The sequence below is a fragment of the Gallinula chloropus genome (genome assembly GCF_964237585.1).
Source record: "Gallinula chloropus genome assembly, chromosome: 1".
NCBI classification, from domain to species: Eukaryota; Metazoa; Chordata; class Aves; order Gruiformes; family Rallidae; genus Gallinula; species Gallinula chloropus.
The window spans coordinates 54080993-54106559 of record NC_140085.1 but is presented as its reverse complement, the minus strand read 5'-3'; the positions used below and the strand labels follow the sequence as shown (position 1 = coordinate 54106559).

Here is a 25567-nt window from a genome sequence, read left to right as displayed (position 1 = left end):
GATGCTTTAATCGAAATACGTTGGGTCATGTGCTTTCTTCCACAGCAACATACATGGAAAGCAAAACATTCAGAAAAGCAAAAACATGCCAGAGGAAGGGGAGTGTAAAAGCAGTAATTTTCCCCCAAACACTCCTTCCTGATCAAGCACCACAGCCTTCCACAGGTGGGAGAGGAGAATTAAAACACACTGGTGTCTCCAGAACATTACTCCCTTAAAACTGAAGGCAGATTTCTATTTGCAGCCCAGCAGTAATTCTCATTCACAGCCTCTGTCACGAGGGACTGGAACATGCTCCCTGAGGGAAAAAGAAGTCCCTGGGAGGAGGGAGCATGCTCCTGCTTCTTTGCCGAGGTCCTACCATCTGCACAACATACTTGTATCACGGAGTGAAGAGGTACTTAGTCCTTCTGCCTCTGACAGGAAACATTTTAGGTTAAAACTTGCAGAATTTCTTTGTTCCAGAAAACATGGCATGGGGCTTTTGGACTTTTTGATGCTGACATGCAATTGTTTTTCCCACTAACCTGATCCAACTTCAAACAAGAAGTTTCTCAGCAGCACACGCAGCCCTGTCGATGTCTGCCACCTAAAACCTCTTCTAAAGCTCACCATTTTACTCTAGGTAGCTCAGCAGAAAACCCAGCAAGAAACAATGCCCACTGAGGAACAATGTGCAGTCCAGTCTCTTGAGTTTCCACGGGTTTGGAGTCAGCGTTACACCCTGGAGGTAGCACTGGACAGCATTACAGGCAGCACTTTTCTTGCCAGTGAAGCTGCCTGTGAGATGAGATAAAACCGAGGACCTGACCACTTTGCGAGCGGTATGGATCCCCCGGGACTTTTTGCAGTAATGAAGTTGTTGGCTCAGGAGTCCGTGTTTGTCCAGCTAGAGGAAAGTGTGAAAGAGAAAAGCCAAACCTGCTGGAGGAACGTTCATCAATATCGTTGCAACTTTTGCAAGGCGTTTAAATAGTATGTTGTGAAGAGCCACCAAGAATCCCACACAAATTAGGCTGTCATTCCAACTCAGGTAATTAATTGCTATATACCCACTTTCCAAAATCCCCTGGAGATCCCCCTGTGCCCTGGCAAGTGGTTATTCAAGCTAGAATGACTGGAAAATAAGAGAGAAGAATGGCTACGAGTGCTTCTCCGTCAGAACCTACCGTGCCACTTGTCATAAAGGCAGACACAAATTTGAAGCCTTTTCACTACAGATCCTGTAATCTGGGAAGAAACACAAAGTGTTTAGAGAGGGTGAAGCAATATATACATTCATTAAATATGTTTGCAGTTAAAATATTAAATTAAATGACAGTTAGTTCCAACTGCTTTCAACTTTGTTCTCCGTAATTGCACGTGATTATAAGCATCTATGTACATTTAAGGAAAATGGGGCACCGCAAAGTGACATTACAATTATTTAATGAAGTAATTACAGTGGGACTTGAGGCTCAGCGTGAAATTACACTAAAACCTAGACCAACACAGGCATGAGCCTCCACCTGAAGAACTTAAACAGAGATCTGGAGCCCAGCAAATCTACCTTCGTGGGGTTTTTTGTTTGTTTGTTTCCTTCTTTCAGATTGGTTAATTACAGCAGCACACGAGATTTATGAACAGTTTAAAAATATGGTAGAAACAATCTGAAAGGACAGACAAAGCCTGGTTTGTTAATTGATGTAATCTAATAAAAATGAGGCAGAATTATAGTTGCTATACTTAGGAATGCTTTGGGGCAATTTTTTCAACAGAGGGACAGGTTTATAAATACAGGCTCTTTTACAAACCGTGCTATCGCTAGATAAACAGGAGACAGAGACATCCTGGGTGCATATGTTTGTTCAAGGATTGCCTGAACCCATCAGATTAGGACTTTCAGCACGGTAACCTGCCTTACTGGTCAAAGGGGAGCTGTCTCTAGTTACTCTTAGTCCTTTACGAGTGCGACAGCTGTTGTCTGGACCAACTCTGAGCAAGGAACAACAATTTCCAAAGCTAAAATCCCATATCTTCACAGCTTGAGGACAGGATTTGGGCTTTATAATTAACAGTTGTAATGATAATATGTGCCAATGAATGAATGAGAATCAAGATACAGGTGCTGACTAGTGATTCTGCTAAAAACATAACTAGTGTTTTTAGGACTACATAAACAAATGGGTTTTCTGAGGGTTTTTTGGTTTGGTTTTTTTTTTTTTTTGCTTTTGCAGGAGAAAAAGGCTCCTACACAATACAAACCAACAGTTTTCCTCATTCATCATCTAGTATTTTTGCATCAGATAATCTCTGAGGACAACTATAAATCTCAATTAATTTAGGCAGGCAGATATTGCAGATGAGAGAGCTTCATCAACCACCCCGCAAGGCACAGTGTTTTTATCAAGCACACAGATGTAGTTCCGAATATTTTCCGGGTGACATCCATAGTGCTAGCATCACTAGCCCTGGCCAAAAGCTCCCATTTTCTTCCAGCAGAGCTGTCTCAATACCTCATGTTTCCAACATATCCTGGTGGCTTTATTCCATTAAACAAGTTCTGCGCTTTCTTCTCCAGCATCCGTAGGGTAATACAAAGACCCCTCATCCAGTGGTGTCCTGGTTTCAGTCAGGATGGAGTTCACTTCATTTGTAGCAGCGGATGGATGCTGTGTTTGGGAGTTAAAATGAAAGCAGTGCTGATAACACCCTGATGTTTTTAGTGCCTGTCAGACAGTCAAGGACTTTCTCAGCTCTTCGTATTTCTCTATTCACGAGAAAGGAGGGGACGAAGCCAGGACAGGTGACCCAAACTGGCCAAAGAGAGTATTCCATGCCAATTATGTCCTGTTCAGTATAAAGGGGGGCTGATGGGAGGAGGAGCAGGGGCAGCTCCAGGACGCGTGGTTTTTGGGGGACGGTCGGGTTCTGGGATGGCTCTGGGTGGCACGGGCTGAGTTGTGGGTTTGGTGAGAAACTGCATTGTGTATCAACAGCTTCATATATTTTTTGCTCTAAAGTCCTGTTAGCATTGTTATGTTTTAACTTTCTGCTATTTTAGTAAACTATCCTTATTCCAAGCCACGGGCTTTTGGTTTCTTGGTTTTGGGGTTGTTATTTGCCCCTTCCTTTTCCCTTCCCTTGCCTCCCCCCTCTCCCCCCCGCCTCTTCCCCTGCTCTTTTCCTTTAAGGAGCAGGCAGCTGCGTGGATCTCAGCTCTCAGCCGGGGTAAAACCACAACAAGTGGCCATCCAACCTTCAGCATGGCAACTTTGTTTAGATTTCTACCTCACTCTCTAGACAAAAAGGGACTGGTGCCACAAAAATAATAATATCTAGTGCTGACAACCAAGTTACAGCATAACAAATAAAATAAACATTTTAATTTAAAAACTTTTTTTTTTTTTAAGGCTTAAGGTTAATTACTTTTTGTAAAAGAAAAAAAGTTATACCAGTGTCGAGGGTTTGTTCTCTCAGATCTCCACACCCATAACTGGTCAAGGCAACTCTGGTGCGTCTCCGCTACTTGTTCACATAATCAGTTTAAGACACACGCAGAAGATGGATGATGGTACCACCAGCTCTCAGTCCAGCATTGCGTACTGGTACACATAAAGCTTCTCTGTCTACCTTGGTCTTGCAAAACTGGGTGTTCAGTTGTAGTTCCTAAACAAAGGTTGATTCCTGCATCCTAATTACTGTAACGCTTACAGCAAGGATGTCATCCACTGCACGGTTTAACCTAGGAAGCAGGCTATCTCGAGTTCTTCTTTCTGTGTGAAACACAAAATGAGGATTTAGCAGACCTCACCGCCTGTATTCTAAAATTCAGAATGACTTCTAGAAGAGAATTATTTAGGGAAAATAAAAAAGTCACATAATTTGGTGTGCCAGTACCATCTTATTCTTCCTCCCCCATGTCACGTTAGAAGATGAGAAGGAAGCAACCTGACAGGCATCCACAAGAGACTTGCGGTTTGCTCACCGCCAGCTGTTCGGATGCTACTGACTAATGCTTAGTGGCCAACTGTGACGATCTTTTTAATTCTGTCAAAGCATACTTTTGTTCCAAATGACATCGTAAGCAACAGCCCAACAGAGTGATTAAAAAAAATACCATAGCTTCTCCTCTGTCATTGCATGTCAAGAACATTCTGAACTGCAGTTATTGTCCTGGAATGATAAATATTGTAACTGTTAAAAGAAACAGCAGCACAGTATCGATTTTAAAGTGTTGTGCATTGAACATCACTGATGCACCGGGCAGACAGAAGATAATGTCAGTCACTCTTGAAAATTCCCAAATAAAGTTAGAAGTAGGCAGTACAATGCAGATGTGAGAGACCCAGGGAAGGACATGAAGGATGTAAACTCCAAATCCTGACAAAGTGTCCCTTTCAGTAAATCCAAACCAACAGTTTGGATCTGAGGTCTGAAGCTTGAGGTCAAAACCTAAATCCCAACCAGCAGGCTACCACCAATCCATCTCCAAGATACAACGTGGAGCTGGAAGATCCAGCTTAGACTTGATGATCTGCGTGCCCCTTGGCTTTTACTATGTCATTTCCCTCCGTTGGCGCGGTTGTGTGGGGTCACACCACTGCTGCATTTTGCTGTCTAGCTGCAGTCCCACTCAGGAAGGCAACCAGCGCATCCAACAAGCTACCACACACCACCAACCAACCCCTCCATCTCCGCTGACCCAAAGCAAAGGCGCCCAACACTTCGCTCTGACGCGACCTGCACCCCCCAGCTGGGTGGGAGAAGGGCAGCCACCCCTCCCAGGGCCAGTGCTTCATCAAGGTCCCCTCACGATGGTCCGGGAGGGCAAATCGCCTCTCGTAAGCTCTTCATAAGCATCTCTCAGCAGCCACCCGGGGAACAGCGGGCGGGCTTTGCCAAGCCACTTCAGGCGGCTGGTAGCCGGGTGCCGCCGGTGGGCCAAGCGCTGGGCCGGCGGGAAGCTCCTCCCCAGGGGTGTAGCACAGGAAGAGGTGGAGGTCGGGGGAGCCGGCGGAGCTCCCTGCGCGGCTGTGGAGTTACCGTTACCCGCTTTACTATGTGTGTGTCTTATATTACAGCCATGCCGCACATCAGTGGCCAGAGCGAGGGGAGAGGGGAGGAAAAGCCTGTTTACACAGACTGCAAACCGCCTGGGGAATAATGCAGGAAAGGAAGTGAGCCGGCTCTCTGTCTGACTGCTCTGACTTCCTGCTCGCTCTCTCACACAGGCACACGCACACACACACACACACACATATACACACACACACCCCGGCCGAAGGGAAAAAAAAAAAAAAGAAAGGAAAAAAAGGGGGAAAAAAATCAGGATCTCATTACAAGAGCAACAGAGCGTCTGTAGAAGACTGTCAGCATGAAGAACCGGGGGATTTTACCCGGCTCACTCTAAACTACCAGGAGAGAGCGGAAAAGTCCCTCAGGCTCTGGGTAGGTACAAGTGCTGCTGCGCCTGCCCCGACTCCTGCAAAGTTTCGGGGGGTTTCGGGGAGGGGAAAGGAGGTGGGGGGGGGCCGGTGGCTGCTGCGCCCCCCTCGTTGGTGGGGCAGCACGGGGGATACGGTGGGGCAGACGGCGGGAGGGAGGTGAGGAGCGCCGGGGGAGCGGGCAGCGCGGGTTGCGGGGGTTCGGAGCCCCACACAGGACAGGGGGGCTCGGGGGTCCTGCTCCGGGGCCCGGCCCGGCCAGCGCGGCGGTAGCAAGGGCAGGGGATGGCGGTTCGGGAGAGGCGGTTGGAGGGCGCCGGGCGCTGGAGAGGGGCGGGGGGGGTGGGGGGGGCTCTCTCACCGCCTCAGGGGCCCCCCACGTCGGTCGAGGGCTGCCTCGCCGGCCCCCGGGAGCTGGTGTACGTGAGGTGACGGAGCGTGTGCGGGGCGGGCGGTCTCGGGAGAAGGGGCCGGGGTGTGAGGGGAGGCAAGGCCGGGAGGGGGGCGCTGCCTGACAGGGCGCAGCGGGTCGGGGCTTGGTGAGGGGGGGAGCCTCGGGACCCCTCGCCACCCCGCAGCCCCCTCCGCGGCGCTGGGTCGTATCCCGCTTCTCTGCAGGCTGCGGGCCTGCCCCGTACGAACAACATCATGATAAGGGTGTTTGGGGGCCGCCCGGGTGACTGTCACGGCGGCGGTGGGCGCTGCGGGGTCCCCCGCGCCGCTGCGAGGCCGGACGGGGCCGAAAGAGGTGGGGAAGGGGGGGTGGGGGGAGAGAGAGGAAGGGGAGGCGGGGGGGAGGGAAGGCTCCTGTAGAAACTGCAGAAGGGGCTTTAAAAAAAAAAAAAAAGAAAAAAGTGTCGGGAGAGTTTCTGGCTTGTCTGGAAACAGCAAGACTAATTGCCATGCGCTTCCGGTTTGAAACTGGCAGCAGACAACATCTTGAAAATGAGTCACTGCTGCTCACAAAGAAACTCTGTGGTTTTCTCCCTCTCAGGTTTATATATTTGCTCCTTTTTTTTTACAGTTTCCTTTGTAGTCTTCTGCGTTCTCCCTGGCCCTCCTCCTCCCCCCCCCTTCCCTTCCCTCTCTGCTTTCCTTAGCCAGCCCCAGCCCCAGCAAGACCCCTTGGCCAAAGTGGATAGTTTCCACGACCAACCGAAAAAAACACTAAAAATGTTTGTAAGGCAAAGGAGGAAAAAAAAAAAAAGAAAAAAAAAAGAGAGAGGGAAAGGGAGAGAAAATGGAGAGTTGTTTTTGGATCTGGCTTTGCTGAAGGTTAGAGGGACTCTGATGCTGCAGGGGGAAAAAGTTCCCTGAATTTTCCACTGGCTGCAGGAAGAGAGCCCATTTAGTCATGGCTAAGTAATGTCTGCACACACACCAACTAATCTCATTAGGAGTTTCCGTTCCCTAACACAGGAGGGTTTTGTGAAGCCCTGTCAGCCTTTCTAACATTGCAGTTGAAAGGGAGACAAGTTACATCTTTATTTACTTAGGGGTGTAGTGCTAAGACAAGTTTATACAATGCAGCATCTTTTTGATCATGAGGACTCCGAAAGTCAATGGTTTCATTTAATTTCAAGCAGAAGGTCGTGGTTCAGATAGCGTTTTGCTCATACAGACTTTTTGATTATTTCGGATTAAAGGGAATGTGTGCATAGATAGTTTTGTAGGGTGAAATGCAGAAACGGGGTCTGCAGAAGGCTGTGTTATAAGAATGTTCAGTCCATCTGTGACAGTTGTATGAAATGGCGTGATTAAAAGACTCTGGTGCCAGGATACTGATGTGATGGGCATGTTGGAAAAGTGTATTCACTCTCATAACCTCCCTGTATTGGTGCTTCACACATCTAATTTTCAAGTGATTTCATACATATCACTTTTGACTCGGTGGTTTGTGTAATTATTTTTTGATGATTTATTTTAATAGCAGTCAGGAGAAATGCCTGTCTTCAGAATCAGAAAGATTTTTTTTGTCGTGATCTTTAATTTAATTTTGATCTTTAAATTTGAAGTTAACAACTCTAAAAAAAAAAAACGCGTGGAGCAAACAAAGAAAATGGACTCTTTATTGCAAGTGGGTTCTAAGTTGAAGAAACATCAAAAAGGAGTGAATAAAATTGCACGTAATAGGAAATAACACTTAGGTACTTAGTTGAATTATCATGTGATAGCATTAAACTAGCAAATACTGTGCAAAAAAAAGTAGTATTTGGATGGAGAACTAATTGCAGTATACCACGTGTTTACCTTTGAGGATCTTCAGTGTTTCCTGTACTTCCTATGTCCAAGCTGCACAGAAAAGTTCCTCATTAACATCACTTTACAGAGGACTTTTTATTAGTGGATTAGTGACACAATCTCCAGACACAGATGCCTCTTGATTTCCTACTTGGGCAGAGAAGAATTTTTAGAACAGTATGTAAACCAGAAAATGCCTAATCTCTGTTTTAATCAAATGCAGTCATCAGGTACTCAGAGCTGTTTTTTTCCAGTTTTAGAGTTTTATTTATTCTGTAAAATTCTAAATATTACAGAGAAGGATGCATTACTGAGCATGTTGTTGAAATGTCTGTTGAATATGTTATGGAAAAGTTAGTGTGGTGTGCGACAGCAAAACTCTTGGTGAAGAGCATTCCCTGGCTCTTACTTTCTCTCCTTGACATACGGACGTTGAATTGTCCACTTACTGCATTAACTATTGCTAGAATTTCAGTGTGCCATCTGCTGAATCGGTGTAGGTGAAGCACACATATTCATACATATGTATATGGTCTATATCTGCACTATATAAATTTCATATATTTTAGTCACTCAGCAGAAGTAAAAACATCTTGATTTCCTCACAGACCAACCGATGTAGTAGTAGTGTACTGGTTGTGTGTTCTGTGTATTTGAAAGAGGGAATGAGAAGCAATGCACAGATTTGTTAAAAATCCAATGGTTCTGTTTGGAAAAGGAAAGAAACTCCAAATGTCAAACAGTACATGATGGGTCCCATTCAAATGATAAAAATGTCGTAAAGGTGTTTTCACTGTAAGTATGATTTTATTCTTTACCTGTTTTAACTTAGAAAATAAAAAAAAAAAGTGTATGAGAATAATATACATTATCTGCTGAGGGATGAGATATCTGAATTGCTTATATCTTGATTTTCCAAATCACCTCCTTGCGTTGTTCCTAAAAAGGAAAACAAAACTACGGGCTTATATCCTTCCTGATACCACCAACTCCACCTAGATGCAAGAGCTGAAACAAGCAACACAATTGGAGAGAAACCCCGCTACAGCCTTCCTTGTAACTGTGTTTGTGATGCTTTCCTGTGCAGAAATGTATTTTGGTTTATTTGCTAGCAGCTCTCACTGGTGACTGATTCAGAGCAGTTCTTTGCTCCCCTTACTTAATGTTACTTCATTAAATTTGAATCATGAAAGCAAATCAAGGGTCTTGCTCCAAAGGCTGAGGTATTCCCCCTTTACTGTGCATGAAGTCTGGTTACATACACTTTTTGTTGTAACACCCTGTCACTGTACTTAACCTTTTTGTTGTAGTGCCCCTCTTGCGATGGAGGCCAGCTTCAGGATGTGTCACGACAGGGAGATTCTTATGGGAAGGTGTAACTGCTCAGGTGACTTCGTATAACCGAAGCTGAAGTCTACCTTAGTTTAAAAAAAATCTGTTCTGGAGGACTTAGCACAGAAGGAAAGGGGTTCCTGCAGGTTCACCAAGATGCACGGAGCTTGTTGCTTGCTCGGGGCTCGTATGTTTACGTGGAGGAAGGTAGGTGTATGTGATAAGTAGGGACACTGCGGTCCGTTAGCTGTAAGGGAATCTTTGCCTTGGGAACACAATCCCGTGGCAACGTGTTGCTTCAGAAAAAAAAAAAAAAAACAACCCAAGGAAAGAAACACAGAAATAAAAAGTCATTTGCCTACTAAAGATAAGGGAGAGCGAGATAAGGCTGGGAGAACCAGCGTGCAGTTATTTGGGATGCATGTATTTAGGAGTTACTTTAGCTGCTTTATCTTGGTGACATCATATAAAATTCGTATGCTCCTGTAGTTAGAGTTATCTCCGTGAGTGGTTCTCTGCGACAGTGCTAAATAATCTAAGATAGCAAGCAGCTGATAAATGAGGTAATACTTCCCAGAAGGATATGGCAGGTTGGACTGGTGTGTGCAATTCAGACTACTTATCAGTCTGTGGTTTTCTTCTGGTGGCTCCAATGTGCAGCACGCCTGGATGCTGCTGCGTGAGTCCGTCTGGGGGCCGTGACACCGAGGACAGGACAGTGTCAGCCTGTTGCAGGGAGTGCTGTTGGTTGTGAGCTGCTGGGGATCTCTGTGCAACCACACCCGATGGTTCATGCAACCCGCTGTCACTCACCGGCCTTTGAAATCATGTTGCACTGTGTATCCTCGGGTTGATTCACCATGGCTTTCTCCTCTGCGTTTCCCACAATAGGGAATCTCACAGGCTCCGAATCATTAGGCAGATGTTTACTTTGTCTGTGGCTTGTTAAATGAATCAACTAATATTCTGGAGGCTGTTGAGAGCTCTTAAAAGACTGAATATGTCTGTTCTCATGTCGAAGTATTTTGATGAATAATGAATGATTAAGGAGTTACTCATGATTTTGAGGAGAATGTCAAGGTGTAGGTACAGGAAGTCCAGCTCACCACACTGCAAAATGCCAGGCTGCATGTATGGAAAAAAAAGCAGATGAAGCACAGAGTGCCTCTTATCTATGCACTTCACAAGGAGAAAACACATCTTAGTGCTTAAAACTTTGTTTAACTCCTTGTGGTTTTAGATGCCGGTATTTATATCAGAATTCAAATTCTGAAGGGTTTGCTGTGAAGAGCAGAGTTTATTTCAAAGGATCTGTGAAGGAGGCTTGCTGCTTTTCTGAAAGCAAAAACTAAAGAAAATACCTGCCCTATGCATTGAGATGGAAATATCACTGAGGCACTACCTGCCAGCTAATTCAGTGCCAGTTAATAACCATAAAGTCACTCTGCATTTTTAATTTTGTATCAACACCGTGGTAGTTTTTGCAGTACCAAAAGCTACCCTGGTATTGTCAATCTGCTTAATCAGTGTAATTCATGGTCATTATCTCACAGTGTACTGAATAACTAAATATTTAAGTAATTGTTTTCAAGTTATATTGTAGTTAAGAACATCAGAGGCCAATTTTTGGCCATGCCATAAGCTGAATGCTGTACTTTTTTTACTCCTGTGAAGTTTCAGTTGCCAACACTGTGTCTGATTTTGGCTTGCTTGTTCAAGCACTGACTAGAGCCGTGGGGTTTGTCCTTTTTGTGTCTGTGGGTCTGTCATTATTTTAGAGCAGTTGTGCAGATGCTGCTGTTGCAGTTGACCCTTACTGGAGCGGTACTGTGCTACTCTAGCCTCTGCTTCAGAGGAATACATTGACTCCTGCGTGCACAGGCCACGTGTTGAAAACTGCTCACCTGTATGGTGACTCCTATAGAGTTTTAAAATAAATATCAATCATCTGTGTAAAGAAAGGCTTCTAAAGACTGTACCATGTGCTCTGCCTACATCTGAGCAGTTAGATACAGTTCAGGGTCTTCAGGAGAAGAATTTCTGTAGGAAGCCACAAACTTGGTTTGTTTTGATCTTTTGAAGCACTTAGGCATGTATTTATTTTTGACTGTGTCAGCACTTCTGCTAATGCACTGTCTGCATGTTGCAAACATTTAAATGCTAGCTTAGGCCTTGAATGTAAATAAGACATTGGAGTAGCTCTTGCTTGCTCCCTGCAAGCGTCCTTCCAGTCTTCCATAGCTTTGCCTTATGTTGTGCAGTGTCAGGATGTACTGAGTGGGTGAAGGATACTGCCCATTCTATGCCTTCCCCCAGACCCACTTCAGAGAGGCATTTCAATTTCTACTTGTCAATTTACTACTCAGGATTTGAAGATTTTAAAATAGAGCTTGAATAATTTTTGTATATACTGATCACCACATGATAATGTGTTTTGTTTCTCATGCAAACAACCCGTCTTAGTTTCTTCAGCTTTAAAGTATATAATTTTTTTATCTTGTGGCTCCTATGAGTGAAAAACTTTTATATCTTACATACTTTTTTTTAGTTTTAGCTGTTGTTACATTACCTAATTAATTATTTGGCTGTATTTATTGTGTTTCTTACTAATCATTCAAAATTGGTGAAAGCTTTCTAAGCACTAACCTAACTAAGTATTAAGTGCTGTTAATACAATTTTCCAAGATAGGTCTTCCTTTGAAAATGTTAGTGAACAATCAGATAAGTTTGTGTAAAATACTCTTTTGTAGTTGTACAAAAAAGAATAGACTTGGATTACAAATTTTAGATAAAGAGTCTGAAGGTTTTTAAACACATGTCCTCCCATAAGTCTCCCATCCTCATTTTGCACAACAGCTGACAGGTCATCTGGAAACCAGGTTTCTGTTATGCATCCATTTGTCTCTAATGTGGTGACAGCATCTCTTTACTGTGTGTCTGTATGTTTCTTCATCTGTCTTTTTGATATCAAGGAAATTGATCAGCTGTCTTTCAGTTTAAGCTTTTTGAGAAGGATGCTAATGAGTGTTATTGTTTTTAAATGTTTATATTGTGGTAATGTTGAATGGCCTCTGTTGTATCAAGTCACAGTACAGCACAAAAAGTCTATAGACTCAAATGTGACTATTATCTCTTCCCAGCAATTAACGGTAATTTGTGAGAAGAAACAATCTTTAAAAAGCATTTAGAAAGTAAGAACCAATTCCTGTTGCAGCTCTGTTAGTGAAATCTGAAGAAAGTTGACTACCTTCAGATAATTTCTTCCATGCCATACTAATAGAGCTGAGATGGGAATGTGGGTTTAGATTCCTGATATAGACCTCTGTGAAGTCTGGTGACTCAGAGCAGACTCAGAGCAACTGGCGTGTGTGGTTAGTTAAGGAAGCTGGGAGCTTGGAGTAGGGCTGGTACAGCAACTCCTCCAGTGCTGCGGCTTCAGTGCTGGAGCCCTGCGATGCCAGCGCTTCCAAAACAGGGCGCTGTCAAGGCTGGATGGATTGATTCTTTGGGAAGAGGGTAAAGTGGCTGTGTGAGCTCAGCCAAGTTGAGGAGAGGGGACAGAGTCTTTAGTCTTTATGTTTTATTTAGCTGTGGGATCTTAGGGAGAGTTCAGCCTACAAATCAATATAGTGGCTGTTATGTATCCTGGGCAGCAGAGACAGTAACAAACCGGTTGGTATATTGGTGTCAGTTCTAGACCTAGGCAATCCAGGCACATTGGATACAGCCACGTTTGCTGCAATCATCCAAAGAGTGTCCCATTTGTCTCTCCCTCACAGTTCGTAGCAGCCATGGGAATTAGTTTAAGTAGACAGTACACAGAGAGTACAAGAGAGCGACAGCCAGATCTGTTGGCTGAAATGGGGTATTCCAGTGTTTAATGAACAATGCTAGGGGAAGTGTGTAGGTGTGACATTTCAGGTTCTTGTTGGTGTGGTAGACAAGTGAATAATGTCAGAAGATAATAATCTTTTAATTGGCTTTCAGTTTAGCTTAGTGTGTGATAAACATGCATATCAGGACTTTGATTAGCACTGAAAAAGGAGCAGAATAGGAGATTTTTGAGATTTTGACATATAAGGATGATTCTTAATTTAGGTTTTTATTAGGAGACCATTGCACATAGGAATAACAGCATTTTAAAGTGAAAAAACTGACCTTGACTGGCTCTGTGACTAGTTGCTCGTTTTTTATGACTAAGGAAATTAGACCCTGGCTTGTGCTGGAAGAGCTATTACAATAGTGCTAACATTTTGGGAAGAAATCCTCCAAGTAGGAGGTTATCATCTGCTGATTTGTGTTACACCATTGTCAGTGTAGCGCTATGACTGGCTCCCCTGGCAACATGAGCATATACAGGTAAGCCTGTATATGTTATTTAATAGTTTAATAGCTTGTTTTGCTAACCCAGCAAGTTCTGAAAATTCAGTGTGCACAGCAGGCGAGCTCTGACTGCCAGTGTAACCAGTGATGGTCTTGCTGTGTGTGTGTGCTTCAGGTCTCGTGGAGATTGCCAGCCACCGCGATTTGCCTGAACCGGACTCTGGGGACTGTGTTTCCTGTCCTTTCGGTCAGGTTCCTCTCTGCCCACAGTATTGAAAAGATCTGTTTGTTTGTCTAAGCTTCTGGTCTAGGAAACGTCAGTGGAGAGGGGAAGGTTAGTTTAAAAAGCTTAATGTGAAGTGTGTTGCAGGCAACATTAGAGCCACTCGCCCGAGTTACAAAGCATTCAGTCAGCTGTCACAAAATTGGAAATTTTAATAACGAGGAGGGAGTACAGATAAGGAAAAAGCATTTACATTTGGGAGTGATTGTTTAATATGTTAAATTAACTTTTAGAATAGCCACTGTTCCTGCAGCCTGAATCCTCTGCCCTCTGTAGTTATTTTGTCTGTTTGTTTTCATGTATATTCACTCTGAATTTACCAAAGGGGCTATCAGAAATTTTATACAGGACAATCAAATAATCCACGACCCGTGTCCTACTGATGCTGACAAAAAATGTAAGAGAAAGTCATATGGGAAAAATAGGCATACAGGGCTGGCTTTGATAGCAGAAGTCCCTGGGATTGCAGCGCAGCGTTTTGCCAGCGTGCCACAGATGTGCGCCACATGAGCCGACAGAGCGCGGTGCGAGGAGTCCTGCCTTCTTTTTACGTCTGGCCCAAGGTGGATGGTTGGAGCCATTATGGATTTATGCAGTTTTGTTTACAGCTAGCTTCAGAAATTGTTGAGCAGGTTATTTTTTTGTTTTTAAGCCTTTCACGGGGAGGCAACTATCCATATTCCCTCCTGCTAAGGGCTTTTACTCCGGCCAGATTAAAACTGTCTCTTGAACGGCGTGCTCATGGAGATTCTGCAAACACTGGTGTGTTATAGGCGGTGTCATCACACCTCTGCTTGGCAGGCAACCAGTCCTTTGTTGCATTAATTTGGAGGTTGCAGAACTTTCTTCCTTTGGACATCTGCCTCAGCTTTCCTTTTGCCTCGGTTGAAAAGAATTGCCAGTGTCACCAAATACACCTTCTGGAAGCGTCACTGGACGTGTGTGAGAGTGCTTTCTTTTCTGCACTGGAACTTGATGTTGTCCTGTAATATTTTGCTAGATCTTGCCGCTGTCTCTTTTTTGTGTTGCTCTTAACCACAGGAGTGTGTTTATTTTTGTTAAATGTGCTGGGCCAGAACAGTGGGTATTCTTGCTTGAGAAGGAGACCTTGTAAATTATTACTGCAAATAATCTTTTAAATTAGAATGTAAAGAGAGGACTATTATGCAGGAGTGACAGAGGAGGCATACCTCATGTGACTCTCTTCTGGCCAGCAAAACCCTCTTTTTTGGCAGCTCGTGAAACCAGTCTGGGTTTGTGTGGCAGTATTACTGCAGCTTTGCAGCAAATTGGAACTTGTGAGCAGGGGCACTCTCTAACTTTTTTCTAATGTTTCCACTGGGTGGTGCTGCAGGAATTAATTTAATTTTTTTTTCTTCCTCTCCCCCCCCCCCCCCCCCCCCCCCTTCCACCCCCCTCCCCGAATCTGCATTTCCCAGAAAGACGCCTCTAAAATATAATAGGAGGAAGTCCTGGTTTAGAAAGTTTTTGCAGTTTCAACACAATGGAAGAACTCGGAGGATGCTCTGGCAGGAAATGTCCTGGTTGCTGGATGTGGAAAAATTACCAGCGTTCTTTATCATACACACAGTCAGTTCCCCAAAGTGCCCTGGGTAGGGATTGCACCATTAGTTTGATTTATTACCTTGAACAGAGAAAATTCTGCATCGAGTTAAAGCAGGTATATTTGCACACTTTGCTGTGAGCTTATTTTTTCAAGGCCAATTAAATTAGCTGTAAGATCTCTTTTGATGAGTATTTGAAAACGTTCTGAGTAAACAAATTGATATTTGTTTTTCCTCCTTTCTGGCAGAATCACTGACTTTTCACCAACCACATCCTATTTATCACCCTTGAAGCATCTCTGTTGAGAAATAAAGTGTGAGGACTGACTCAGACTTTTGCCTTGTTCTTTGAGATGTTTCAGAGGAAACATTTGGGCAGATTTGGCAGTTGTCTTTAACCTCTCATGATACACTGGTTGTTATATAGATGAATTTTCAGTGGAAAATGTTACGACTGACCATGACCATTTTTTAAAAAAAATTTTTCTAAAAAAGTTCCTTTTCTTGATCAAGACCTTTTTGCTTCTGTAATCAAACATGGAACAAGTGTCCTTCAAATTTTTTAAATAGAAACTGAAGTGTAAGTGAGAAAAATTGGCCTAGAGGATTTGTAAGCGGTTCAACTTTCCATGCAGACATTCACTTTAGATCTGTGTTAAAAATGTCTATAGCTGAAACAGCTGGGGACTGCCTTATCCCGTGTTTTTTTTTTTTTTCCTCTAAATATCCTCTTTGGTGTTTGGCACTATGGAATGGACTTGTTTTGGTAATTTCCAACAATTCCAAAATTCATGTAACTGTTTGTAGGTATTAATACACCTGAAAACGAGCATGGTTTAGCAAAAAGCTCAGTTCAAAAGGAAAAAGAGACAAACCAGTCATTTTCTTTCACGTGTTATTGCAGTAGCCATCTCAAGGGTTAAAATGAACCTGAGACACTTAGAAAAATAAAACCAGAGCTGCTGTTACAAACTGGGACAGATGTAGGAGGCCAGGTTTCCTGTGGCCCATTTTCCAGTTTCCTGGCTGCAACCTGCAGAACTAAAGGAAGCCGAATGCTAACGTGAATGAGAAGCTAACAATGCCCTGCGTCAGGCTGCTCAGAGAAACGTGCTGCTGCCCAGAGTTAGGATACAAAAGCAGTAAACAGACGTACAAAAAATATACACACGTTTTCCAGAGTAGTCAGAAAGCGGGGGGTAGGGGTGGGGGTGTGGTTGGAGCCCGGGGGGAGGAGGAAGGCGTCTGTAGAGAGAAAGGCTGTGTGCCTGTAAGGGAAATGTGAGTGGAGGTGTGTGCCTGCTGTGGTGGGGCGTGCGAGAAGGAGCTGGATCTCGCAGCTGCCTCGGAATCGGCGGTTTCTTCACACACAATAAGGGAAATTAATTTCCCTGCCCTGACTCTGCCTCTTAATCCTTTTCATGTACGTGTCTGATCACCCTCTCTCTGTGCCTGCCTACAGTGCGTAATGCCAGCTAACACCTTTTATGTCTTCCTGTTTTAATTGATCTCCAGGTGATTTTTTTCAGCCTCTGGGCTCCCCAGCCAGTCTGTCCCGCTTTGCTGTCCCTCTGCTGCCCTGAGTCCCACGACCTGGTTTATAGCTCAGAGTCCCAGATGTTCCTCTGCGGACCCCCTAAAGCAAAGAGGGACTGGTTTTGATCCTGATGCCTGGAGGGATTCCTCATTTTAGCCTTAAGAACTTGTTCATGTTCATTTTATCTATGATCAGCACTGTGTATCTTTATTTTAGAAGGGCTGTGGGGAGGCCAACATGAGTGGAGAAAAAGAATCCAGGTTAGGAAACCTGGAGGACATGGGAGAATGGAAGGGAAGAACACAGCTGTAACATAGCTGTATGGAAGCTAAGGACCTCTGCTGAGGCCCTGAATGCTTCAGAGCTGCCTTCCAGCTTTCTGCCTCTTTCTCCTAGCCTTTCCTGTGCAAGAGTCCTACAAAACTTAATGCCCCACAAAGCATCTCACTGTTCATGTCATAAATCTTTCTGACACTGAGCATTTTATTTAGCTAGCTTTGCCTCTGAGACTCACGGTTTTTCTATTGCCTGGACTTAAGATACCTTGCTTATTAGTTTTATTTTGTCCAGCAGGTTAGATACTCTTTTTTAAACTTTATTCCGCATTTTGTCATATGGAATTTCATATGTAGTGTCTTGGTCAAAAAAAAAAAGGTAATACAGCTCATCAGCAGATGTATTTGTATGTCTTTAACATTTCTAGTGTGACTTGATTTCGTAATGCGGCTGGTAGAAGTCAGTCTCCAGGTGCTAAGGGGAGAGCCAGTGTTTGACTTTTGGGTCCCTAACCTAAGTGACAAGTTTGGGCATCCCTTTCCAAAGAAGAACATCTCTCAGATGGGATGCTCTGCCCTGTGGATGGCTCTGTCCTTTTTCTGTTGTTCTCTTCAGTGAGAGCTTATGGTGTGAACTTTGCCACCGCTCCAAGTTTAGGCGCTTCCATTAGTGCCCTAATTTGGTTGAAATGAATAGGTGCAGTATTATGAGAATACATATTCTGAGATGCTTCCTTCCTGCATCAGTCCTCAACTTAAACTTCGATGTGTGGAGATTACGTTGTATCATGCCGATCATGCGGTTGGTAGACTTGGGGGTGGGGTGGGCACATTTGAAGGAATGTAAATTGGTAATGCCCAGGGTGTTAGTGTGGTTACCTGTCACAGCTGCCTGAGAAATGGGCTTTCAGAAACACCCTTTTGCTGTCTAACGTAATATTTCCAAGTCTAAGTCCTTCTGGCTATGCTGGTGATTATTTGCATTAACAATAGTGGAACTGATCACTAAGCTATTTAGGTCAGGGCAACCTAGCAAATTTTGTTCCATGTCATAGAAAATATCTTTGACTTTCAAATGCATTGTATAGATTTATTTATTTTTAAATGGTAAGATGGTAAACCTACATGTGTTGAAGTTATTGGATGAAAAAATAAATTGACCCTTATCTATATGAATTTTGATTAGGCTTTCCACAACACAGAATATATGTTTCTTACATAGGTTGTCTCATTCTCTACCATAGATAAATGTCACTAGGTGATTTTTTTAAAACTATTTTTCTTCTAATAGGTGTAATTCAGTATGTGGTTCCATGTATTATTTATTGCCCAGCATTCAGGTCCTGTACTGAGCACAGAAGTAGCAGGAATATTTATTATTACTGTTTAATATCAATAAAGAGTTGAAGGAAATGTGAAATATATGCCCTGTAGGAAGTGACCACATCCTAACAGACGTTTCTGTCAGATTAAGGCAAGACACTGAACTCCCTTTGAGTTAGTAATAATTCAAAAGAATTAGCAAGTACATAAATGAAGTACAATGTTTGCTGAAGATTTCTGACTCCTCCCAATCATAATTTGTAATAACCTTTAATACAGATGGCACATTTTTGGTTAAATTACGTGTCTTGTAAGACATCTGTCATGTGATTCTTTTGCTCTACCACTCAGATGAGGTCCAAGTTAAGGCTTAGTACACTGTGTGGCCACAGTGTCCTCCCAAGAGGCTAGTTAATACTGTGTGGAACCCCAGCATGGTGCCTGTGGAGAAAGGCAGGTTAATGCTTCTGTTGACCTGGTTGGAAATGAAATATTTTGCATCAGTTTAAAAATTCTGCCACTGGAGGATCATAGATTTTCACTGTTCCCCTGCAAATCACAATGTAGAGAATGGAAATGAGATGCAAAGATTAACACCAGCTTACTGAATTCAAGGTATTTAAGATTTTACATCACCATATATGCTGAGTGCAAAGCTTCTATTAAAAGTAGTTTGGGTTGTGAGTATTCAGTGCAACTCAGAGCTGAATGCCTCAATTTGGGTGCTTAGAAGAAAAGGACCATACAATTCATGATAAGCTGCAAATTAATTTGCATAATTTGCCTCGTGTAGGAATCATATACATGCAGTTATTATGCAAGAAATATGGGAAGCTTTATACAGGAACTCAGTGGCAGATGGAGGGATGGAGTACAATGCAGCATTGAGCTGTTTTAATCTCATTTCTGTATGGGCAGACTTGGGTTGTATCCAGTAGAAGATTTATGCCTGTAACAATTAAGCACATTGACGCTGAATTCTGAGGTGTGCGAGTGCTTCATAAAGCCTGTTGAGAACTACACACTTGGAGAGTTCATGGTAAGGCAGCAGGGTGGTGAGGAGCTGCCTAAATCTGATCCCAGTGCCAGCCATCTGCCCTGGATCCAGCACCTGAAGTGCTCCCCTGAGATTATTTATCTCAGCTGCTGAAGAACTGATCACCAGGAACTGAAGCACTTTGGAAAAAAAGGGTGGTGGTAACCTTTTGTATAATAACCTGATGGAAATCACCTCTCCTGAGTCAGCGGCGCCGGCAGTGCGGAGCAGGTACTCCCGTAGCCTGTGCTCACCCAGGCTTGCACTGTTCATGCATTTGACATTATGCCTATGGCTGAGTCACCATGAGGCCCACACTCCTTAGATAAAACGAAATCCAAAGCTGTTTATGTTTTACAAACGATGATCATCCGAAAACAGGATCCTAATGGGATGTATAGGGCAATGTTAGCTGTAGGTTACCCTGTGAGTGTTCCTGGGCAGAGGCGAATGGGAATGGAAGAGACTGCAGCAAGATGTTTAGTTGCACCTAAACTGTCTGAAGAGTCATGATTGCTGATGCTGTGAAGGAAGATGTAATTTAAGGTCTGGATGAGAGAATTGCATGTTGGAGGTATTGTACTGTTTTGATTAACAGCATGGTGGTGGGGTTTGTATTGGTGCTTTTATAGGTCCCTTCCATCTTTAATTACCCCAGCTGAAGTTCTCCAAACAGTTATTTCTATGTTGGGACCCCTGTATACATTTTAATACAATTTTGAAAAAAGCTATTTATGAGTTTCATTTTCTGGACCATAAAAAGTTGTGTTTGGAAATTACGCAAAGTATGGCTGTGTATTACCCACAGTACAGAAGCGAAGCAATATGGCTGTATATACCTCCACATGTATACTGGATTAAGTTGCAACATTTATAATTAATGAAAACATGTATATATGGTGCCAGATTAATAGGGATACTTTATTAGCTATGATGTTACAGACAAATAATCTGTTCAAGATGTTAATACTTGTAGAGATGGTGTAGTTTAAAGAAACTTTTAAAGCCTGCAAAGTGAATATATAGAATCATAGAATGGTTTGGTTGGGAGGGACCTCAAAGATCTAATCCCCCTGCCATGGGCAGAGTCACCATCACTACGCCAGGTTGCCCAAAGCCCCATCTAACCAGGCCTTAAACACTTTCAGAGATGGGGCTTCCACACACTCTCTGGGCAGCCTGTGCCAGAGCCTCACCACCCTCATAGTAAAGAATTTCTTCCTACTGTCTAATCTAAACCTACCCCCTTTCAGCTTGAAACCATTGTCCCTTGTCCTATCACTGCACTCCCTGGTGAACAGTCCCTCTCCCACTTTCCTATAGGACCCCTTTCAGTATTGACATGCCGTAATTAGGTCACCCCAGAGCCTTCTCTTCTCCAGGCTGAACAAGCCCAACTCTCTCAGCCTGTCTTCACAGATGAGGTGCTCCAGCCCCTTGATAATCTTCATGGCCCTGCTCTGGACTCGCTGCAACAGCTCTTTGTCTTTCCTGGGCACCCCAGAGCTGGACAGCACTCCAGGTGGGGTCTCATGAGGGCAGAGCAGAGTATAACTTTCAGGTATATTTAATTCTAGCTATAGATTTTTTCTTTCTTGCCTTGCATAGTGTGGGAAAAAGTTTATATAAAGTGATAAAAAATACAGTAAAGCAAACGGAAACCAAATCATCCATCTAGGTGGCTCTGGTTTTGAGGATACCCAGTGGACCTGGGAGATAGCTTCTGTCATCACCTGAAGATGCTGTGTGACTGCTGTGGTACACGGCTGGGTGTCAGGGATAGATACCCCTGACCTCGTCATTCACACTGGATTCTCAGATAATTAGACAAATGAGGCTTTTGGAGGGATAAAACCGCCACTAATTCCTCAAGCCCTTAATTTGGCTGGCATACTCGCTCCAAATTCTGGGGTTTTTTTTCTGTTAAAAACTATTGGCAGCCTTCCTCGGGATCTCAAACTTGCCCTTACAGTAGTGAAGTTTATGATGCAATTTATTTTCCTTTGTGCAGCGCGGTTTCCGTAGCGCCGGGGCCGGCTGGAGGAGAGGCCCCACCGTCCCTCGGCCGCCCGCCGTCCCCTTCCGGGCGGCGGGTCGCTGGGAGTCTTCTGCCCTCTTGCGGCCAGCAGGGTGGCTGCCGCGCACGGCCCTTGGCTTGCTCAGGTGAAGGCCGAAGCGTCCCTTGTTACACGCGCGGGAGGTTAGAGAGTAATTAGCCCCCTTAGCACCATAGGCAATTAACCCATTATCACACAGAATCACAAGGTTGGGAAAGACCTTTAAGATCATCGAGTCCAACCGTTCCTGTCCTGTGCTAAACCATATCCCTAAGCACCTCATCTACCCTTTTCTTAAGCACACCCAGGGTCGGTGACTCAACCCCCTCCCTGGGCAGCCTGTTCCAGGCCCTGACAACGCTTTCAGTGAAAAATGTTTTCCTAACATCTGATCTGAACCTGAAATACTCCCACCATCTTTAAGTCTGTGATATTTAAACACAACATGTCCATATGAAGGATGGGAAGGGGCCAAGAGGAACTGCTTTAGCTGCAGTGTTAACATGCTAAGGCTGGCAGTGCGGGGAGGAAATCTCATCTAGTAGGTCCGCGGTTTAAAAGGGTGATTTTAGCTCCTTCACTTCAGTGGTAACGCTTCCAAGTTTTAAGCTCTGTGTGTGTGCTTGTGCTGAGTTGGAATAAAGTAATTCTTAAACTTACCCTTCTGTTACAGTGCCTTGAAAAAAAAAAAAAGAAAAAAGATTTATTCTAGGGAGGGCTTGGTAGCACAGGCAGTAAGTAGAGGGAAAAAAAGTATTCACACAACCTTTAGCAGAGGAAAAATAGTCAACCGACCTTAGAAGTGAGACTCTGGCACTGTTATAAATATTTCTAGGTCTCAGTCAGATGTGGGATAATGAAAGGAAAGATCCCCATTAGAGAAAGTTTCAGGGTAAACATCACTTACTGTAGTGTGCTTAAGTGTACTGAACTTTCAGCATTTCTGCAAAACAGATAGTATCTTTTGAGCTATTTGAGTTGGCAAACAGAAGCAGCGAGAGCCCTTTCAGGCCCTGCAAGAAACAAAGTCTGCAAAGCCATATGACAGGGGAGGCGGGTGCATGCGGTGGTGGGGGGAAAGAGTGTGGTTTCTGGTCCTCTAACCAAAGGCAACTGCTGTGGTCTTCCCTTTTCCTCCCCTTCCTCACAATATCATGTCCAAACGGCTTCAGTATACTTCTCATGACAGTAAACAGCACTTTTTCAGCTCATTTGAGTAGATAGGTCATCAAGTCTTCCCCAACACCCCCCCCCCCCCCCCCATGTTCCTATGAAGGGTGGTTGCAAACATGAAATTGAAGACACCAACTGGAGATGACTCTGTACCATGTGAACTACGCAGGCAATGCTTCTCTAAACACTCAATCTATTTTATGTGTCCCTTCACAAAATAGCAGTGGAAGAAAATACTGGAATGGGAGTGTAAAACTTGTGGGTCTTGTAGCTGTTTGGTTGTAAATGATGTGGTAGCTTCCTTGGCTCAGTTATGTAGGGTGACTCCTATGCAGCTTGTTACTGAAATGAGCGTTGGGTGGAACACCTGCTCCCAGATGTTTTTTACACTGTTGGTCTCCTTTGTCCCTTGTAGGTATGGAGAGTGCAATCACACTGTGGCAGTTCCTTTTGCAGTTGCTGCTAGACCAGAAACATGAGCACCTGATTTGCTGGACGTCTAATGATGGCGAATTCAAGCTACTCAAGGCAGAAGAAGTGGCTAAGCTGTGGGGACTCAGAAAAAACAAAACTAATATGAATTATGACAAGCTGAGCCGAGCGCTCAGATACTATTATGACAAGGTAAATTTTGTTATTCTCATGCAGACTAAGAAAATAGAAACACTACCATTTAATATTTCACCTCTGAAGCTATTCAAAAATGCCCTTAGCTAGTTTTTACATCTGATGACAGTATTGAAGATGATCACAGTGGAGGTAAGAGGGCAACTAAAAGGTGCAGAGGAAAACACTGCACGTCCCTTGGCCTGAGGAGGGAAGGTTCTCGCCTAGGTTTGCGCTTACTGATGCTTTCATGTGTTTCTGCATTTGGCTACCTGATATTTTCTGTAGCTTTTGACAACAATAAAATAACTGTTGATAACGGAGAACTGTTTGATTATTACAGTCTGCATAGGATCTTCTGGAATGCAGGGAGGTGGTAGAAAGCAGCGATACTGTGATGCAGCAGGCAGAGTGGCAGCTTTACCAGCAGGTACCACCTATGTTAGAACAGGGAGAAGACACACAAGCAAACAGGATTGTGGGTGGGGCTGAGATTTCAGTTTTCATGGGACACATCTTTTGGAACATAGATCCTGTTGGCCAGAGCTTTAACTAGTCTTGCCTGAGCTTTCTGGTAAATGTTTTCTGCATTTTTATTTGGTCCTAAATTGTTAACTGGAAATACAACACTGAAGCACTTCTACAGTTACAACAGTGCGGTAACTATTCCTTTGTAACTGCTCAGTGTATCTAAGAGTTTGGAAATTTCCCACTCTGTCATTTTAGGACAAATTTGTGTTAGCTTCAGCAGTAGTCTAGGTTGTATGTTCCTATCATTTAATTGCAGCAATGTATATGGGAGAGCACTAATGCAATGTCTTCCTGGATGAAAATGCAGAATAAGAGTGGTTTATCAGATAGTGGGTGTCGGGAGTAGGGTTATGTTTGGGTCTGTTTGTCAAGGTGTAGTCTCATGTTGAGCTTATCTTAGGTGACGACTGTATGTGCTGCAGAATGTTAAATTTACTTGAGAACTTGACCTGAGACAGTCAGAAAGTAAAAATAGTGTTAGGTGTTTCTTCATCAATTTTTTCTGTGTTTACAAGACCTACTGAATTTCACCTGTCCTCCATGGATACATCTGCTGAGGTTTGATAGAACTAGTAAGACCCAAAGAGTCAGCACAGTTCAGGCAGCAACCTTATAACTGGCAAGCTGCGGTTCTCTGAATGCTTTCAGAAGCTGGTTACAGGCAGATCGAGTAGTCATACACTTAGTGCAGAGCTGTGGGCTGTTGAGAGCTCTACTTTCAACCTCTCTTACTTAAAACTGAAATCCAAAATCATAATATATTGAACACAGCAATCTGGGATTACTGAGACCACTCAACTTGTTTCTGATTTTCACAGATCATGATCATGCCCACAATCTACTAGAGGTCAGTAGAGGTTGCTGGTGGCTAGCACCTCTGAAAATAAAATTTCTCAGGTATGGTGGGAGTTCATAAGATCACTGTCACTCTCATGAAACTGTCCTTTGCTTTGACATTCTTCAGCATGGAGCAAGGTGGCAACAGTACAACAGAGAATTCAAAAATGAGAACAGGGAATAACCAGGATATGTGTTAGATTGCTAAACCAGAAAGATATTTAAGGAGAATCTCTCAGATGTGTCAATGTACTAGAAGGAAAAAAATGTGGAACACAAACACAGAGCTGCTAAAATAACTTATATATTCACTTTCTCAATTTTAGACTCCACCAAATTCAAGCAGTTTCAGAAAGGCTGGTTTCCAGCCTTTTTTGGATTAACATTGCATTATTTTTACTAATTAATATTAGATCTTTTCAGGATTAGTTCCCTTTAAATGGATTTTTTAATATGTCCAAATTAATACGTCCAAGTTAATGGGTCTTCCTATTTCCTATATAATTGAAGATTAACATCTAAAGGAGGGACTGTTACAGATTTTGTGTATTAAAAAGGATAGCTGTCCTTAGTGGCCTGTTCTCATCTTGGTTTTTCAGAAAAGACAGTGAGATGAGACTACACAGTGAGTTCAGCACAGTTACGGCATGCTCGCTGCCTGCACGAGGCGGAGGAAACTAGATATTGTTCCTGAGATGAGAGCTCAGACTACTGTTGTCATGTATTATTTGTAGTGCACTAATTCTTGAAGGGCACAGTGGGGCTGGGTGCTATGCAACCAGCCTAACACAGCAACCAAACCCCATGCCGACTGCAAATTAAATTTGCACGATTTGAGGATCAGAGTTTTTATCGCTCACAGTGGAATTTGGAAGGGTTCCTTCCTCTCTGGTGGGGATTTTTTTTTTTTTTTTTAGTTTCAGATTTAGAGCTGTGAGTTCTGCAATGAAGTGTTTTTAGCGTTTTGTCCACTAGAAGTCAGATTTTTTCCACTGAAAGGTGGCCTGCCTGAGAAGGCACAA

The 25567-nt window shown here is 43.6% G+C and overlaps 1 protein-coding gene across 1 annotated transcript in view; it reads left to right on the top strand.

The window, feature by feature from the left end:
- The first annotated feature begins 4892 nt into the window (after window positions 1–4892).
- The window catches only part of ELK3 (ETS transcription factor ELK3), a 39241-nt gene continuing 18566 nt past the window's right edge, over window positions 4893–25567 (top strand). The window contains exons 1-2 of the mRNA XM_084279139.1: window positions 4893–5430; window positions 22987–23195. Of these exons, the coding sequence (XP_084135265.1) occupies window positions 22989–23195 (207 nt within the window). The 5' untranslated portion in view covers window positions 4893–5430; window positions 22987–22988. The remainder of the gene's footprint in view (window positions 5431–22986; window positions 23196–25567) is intronic.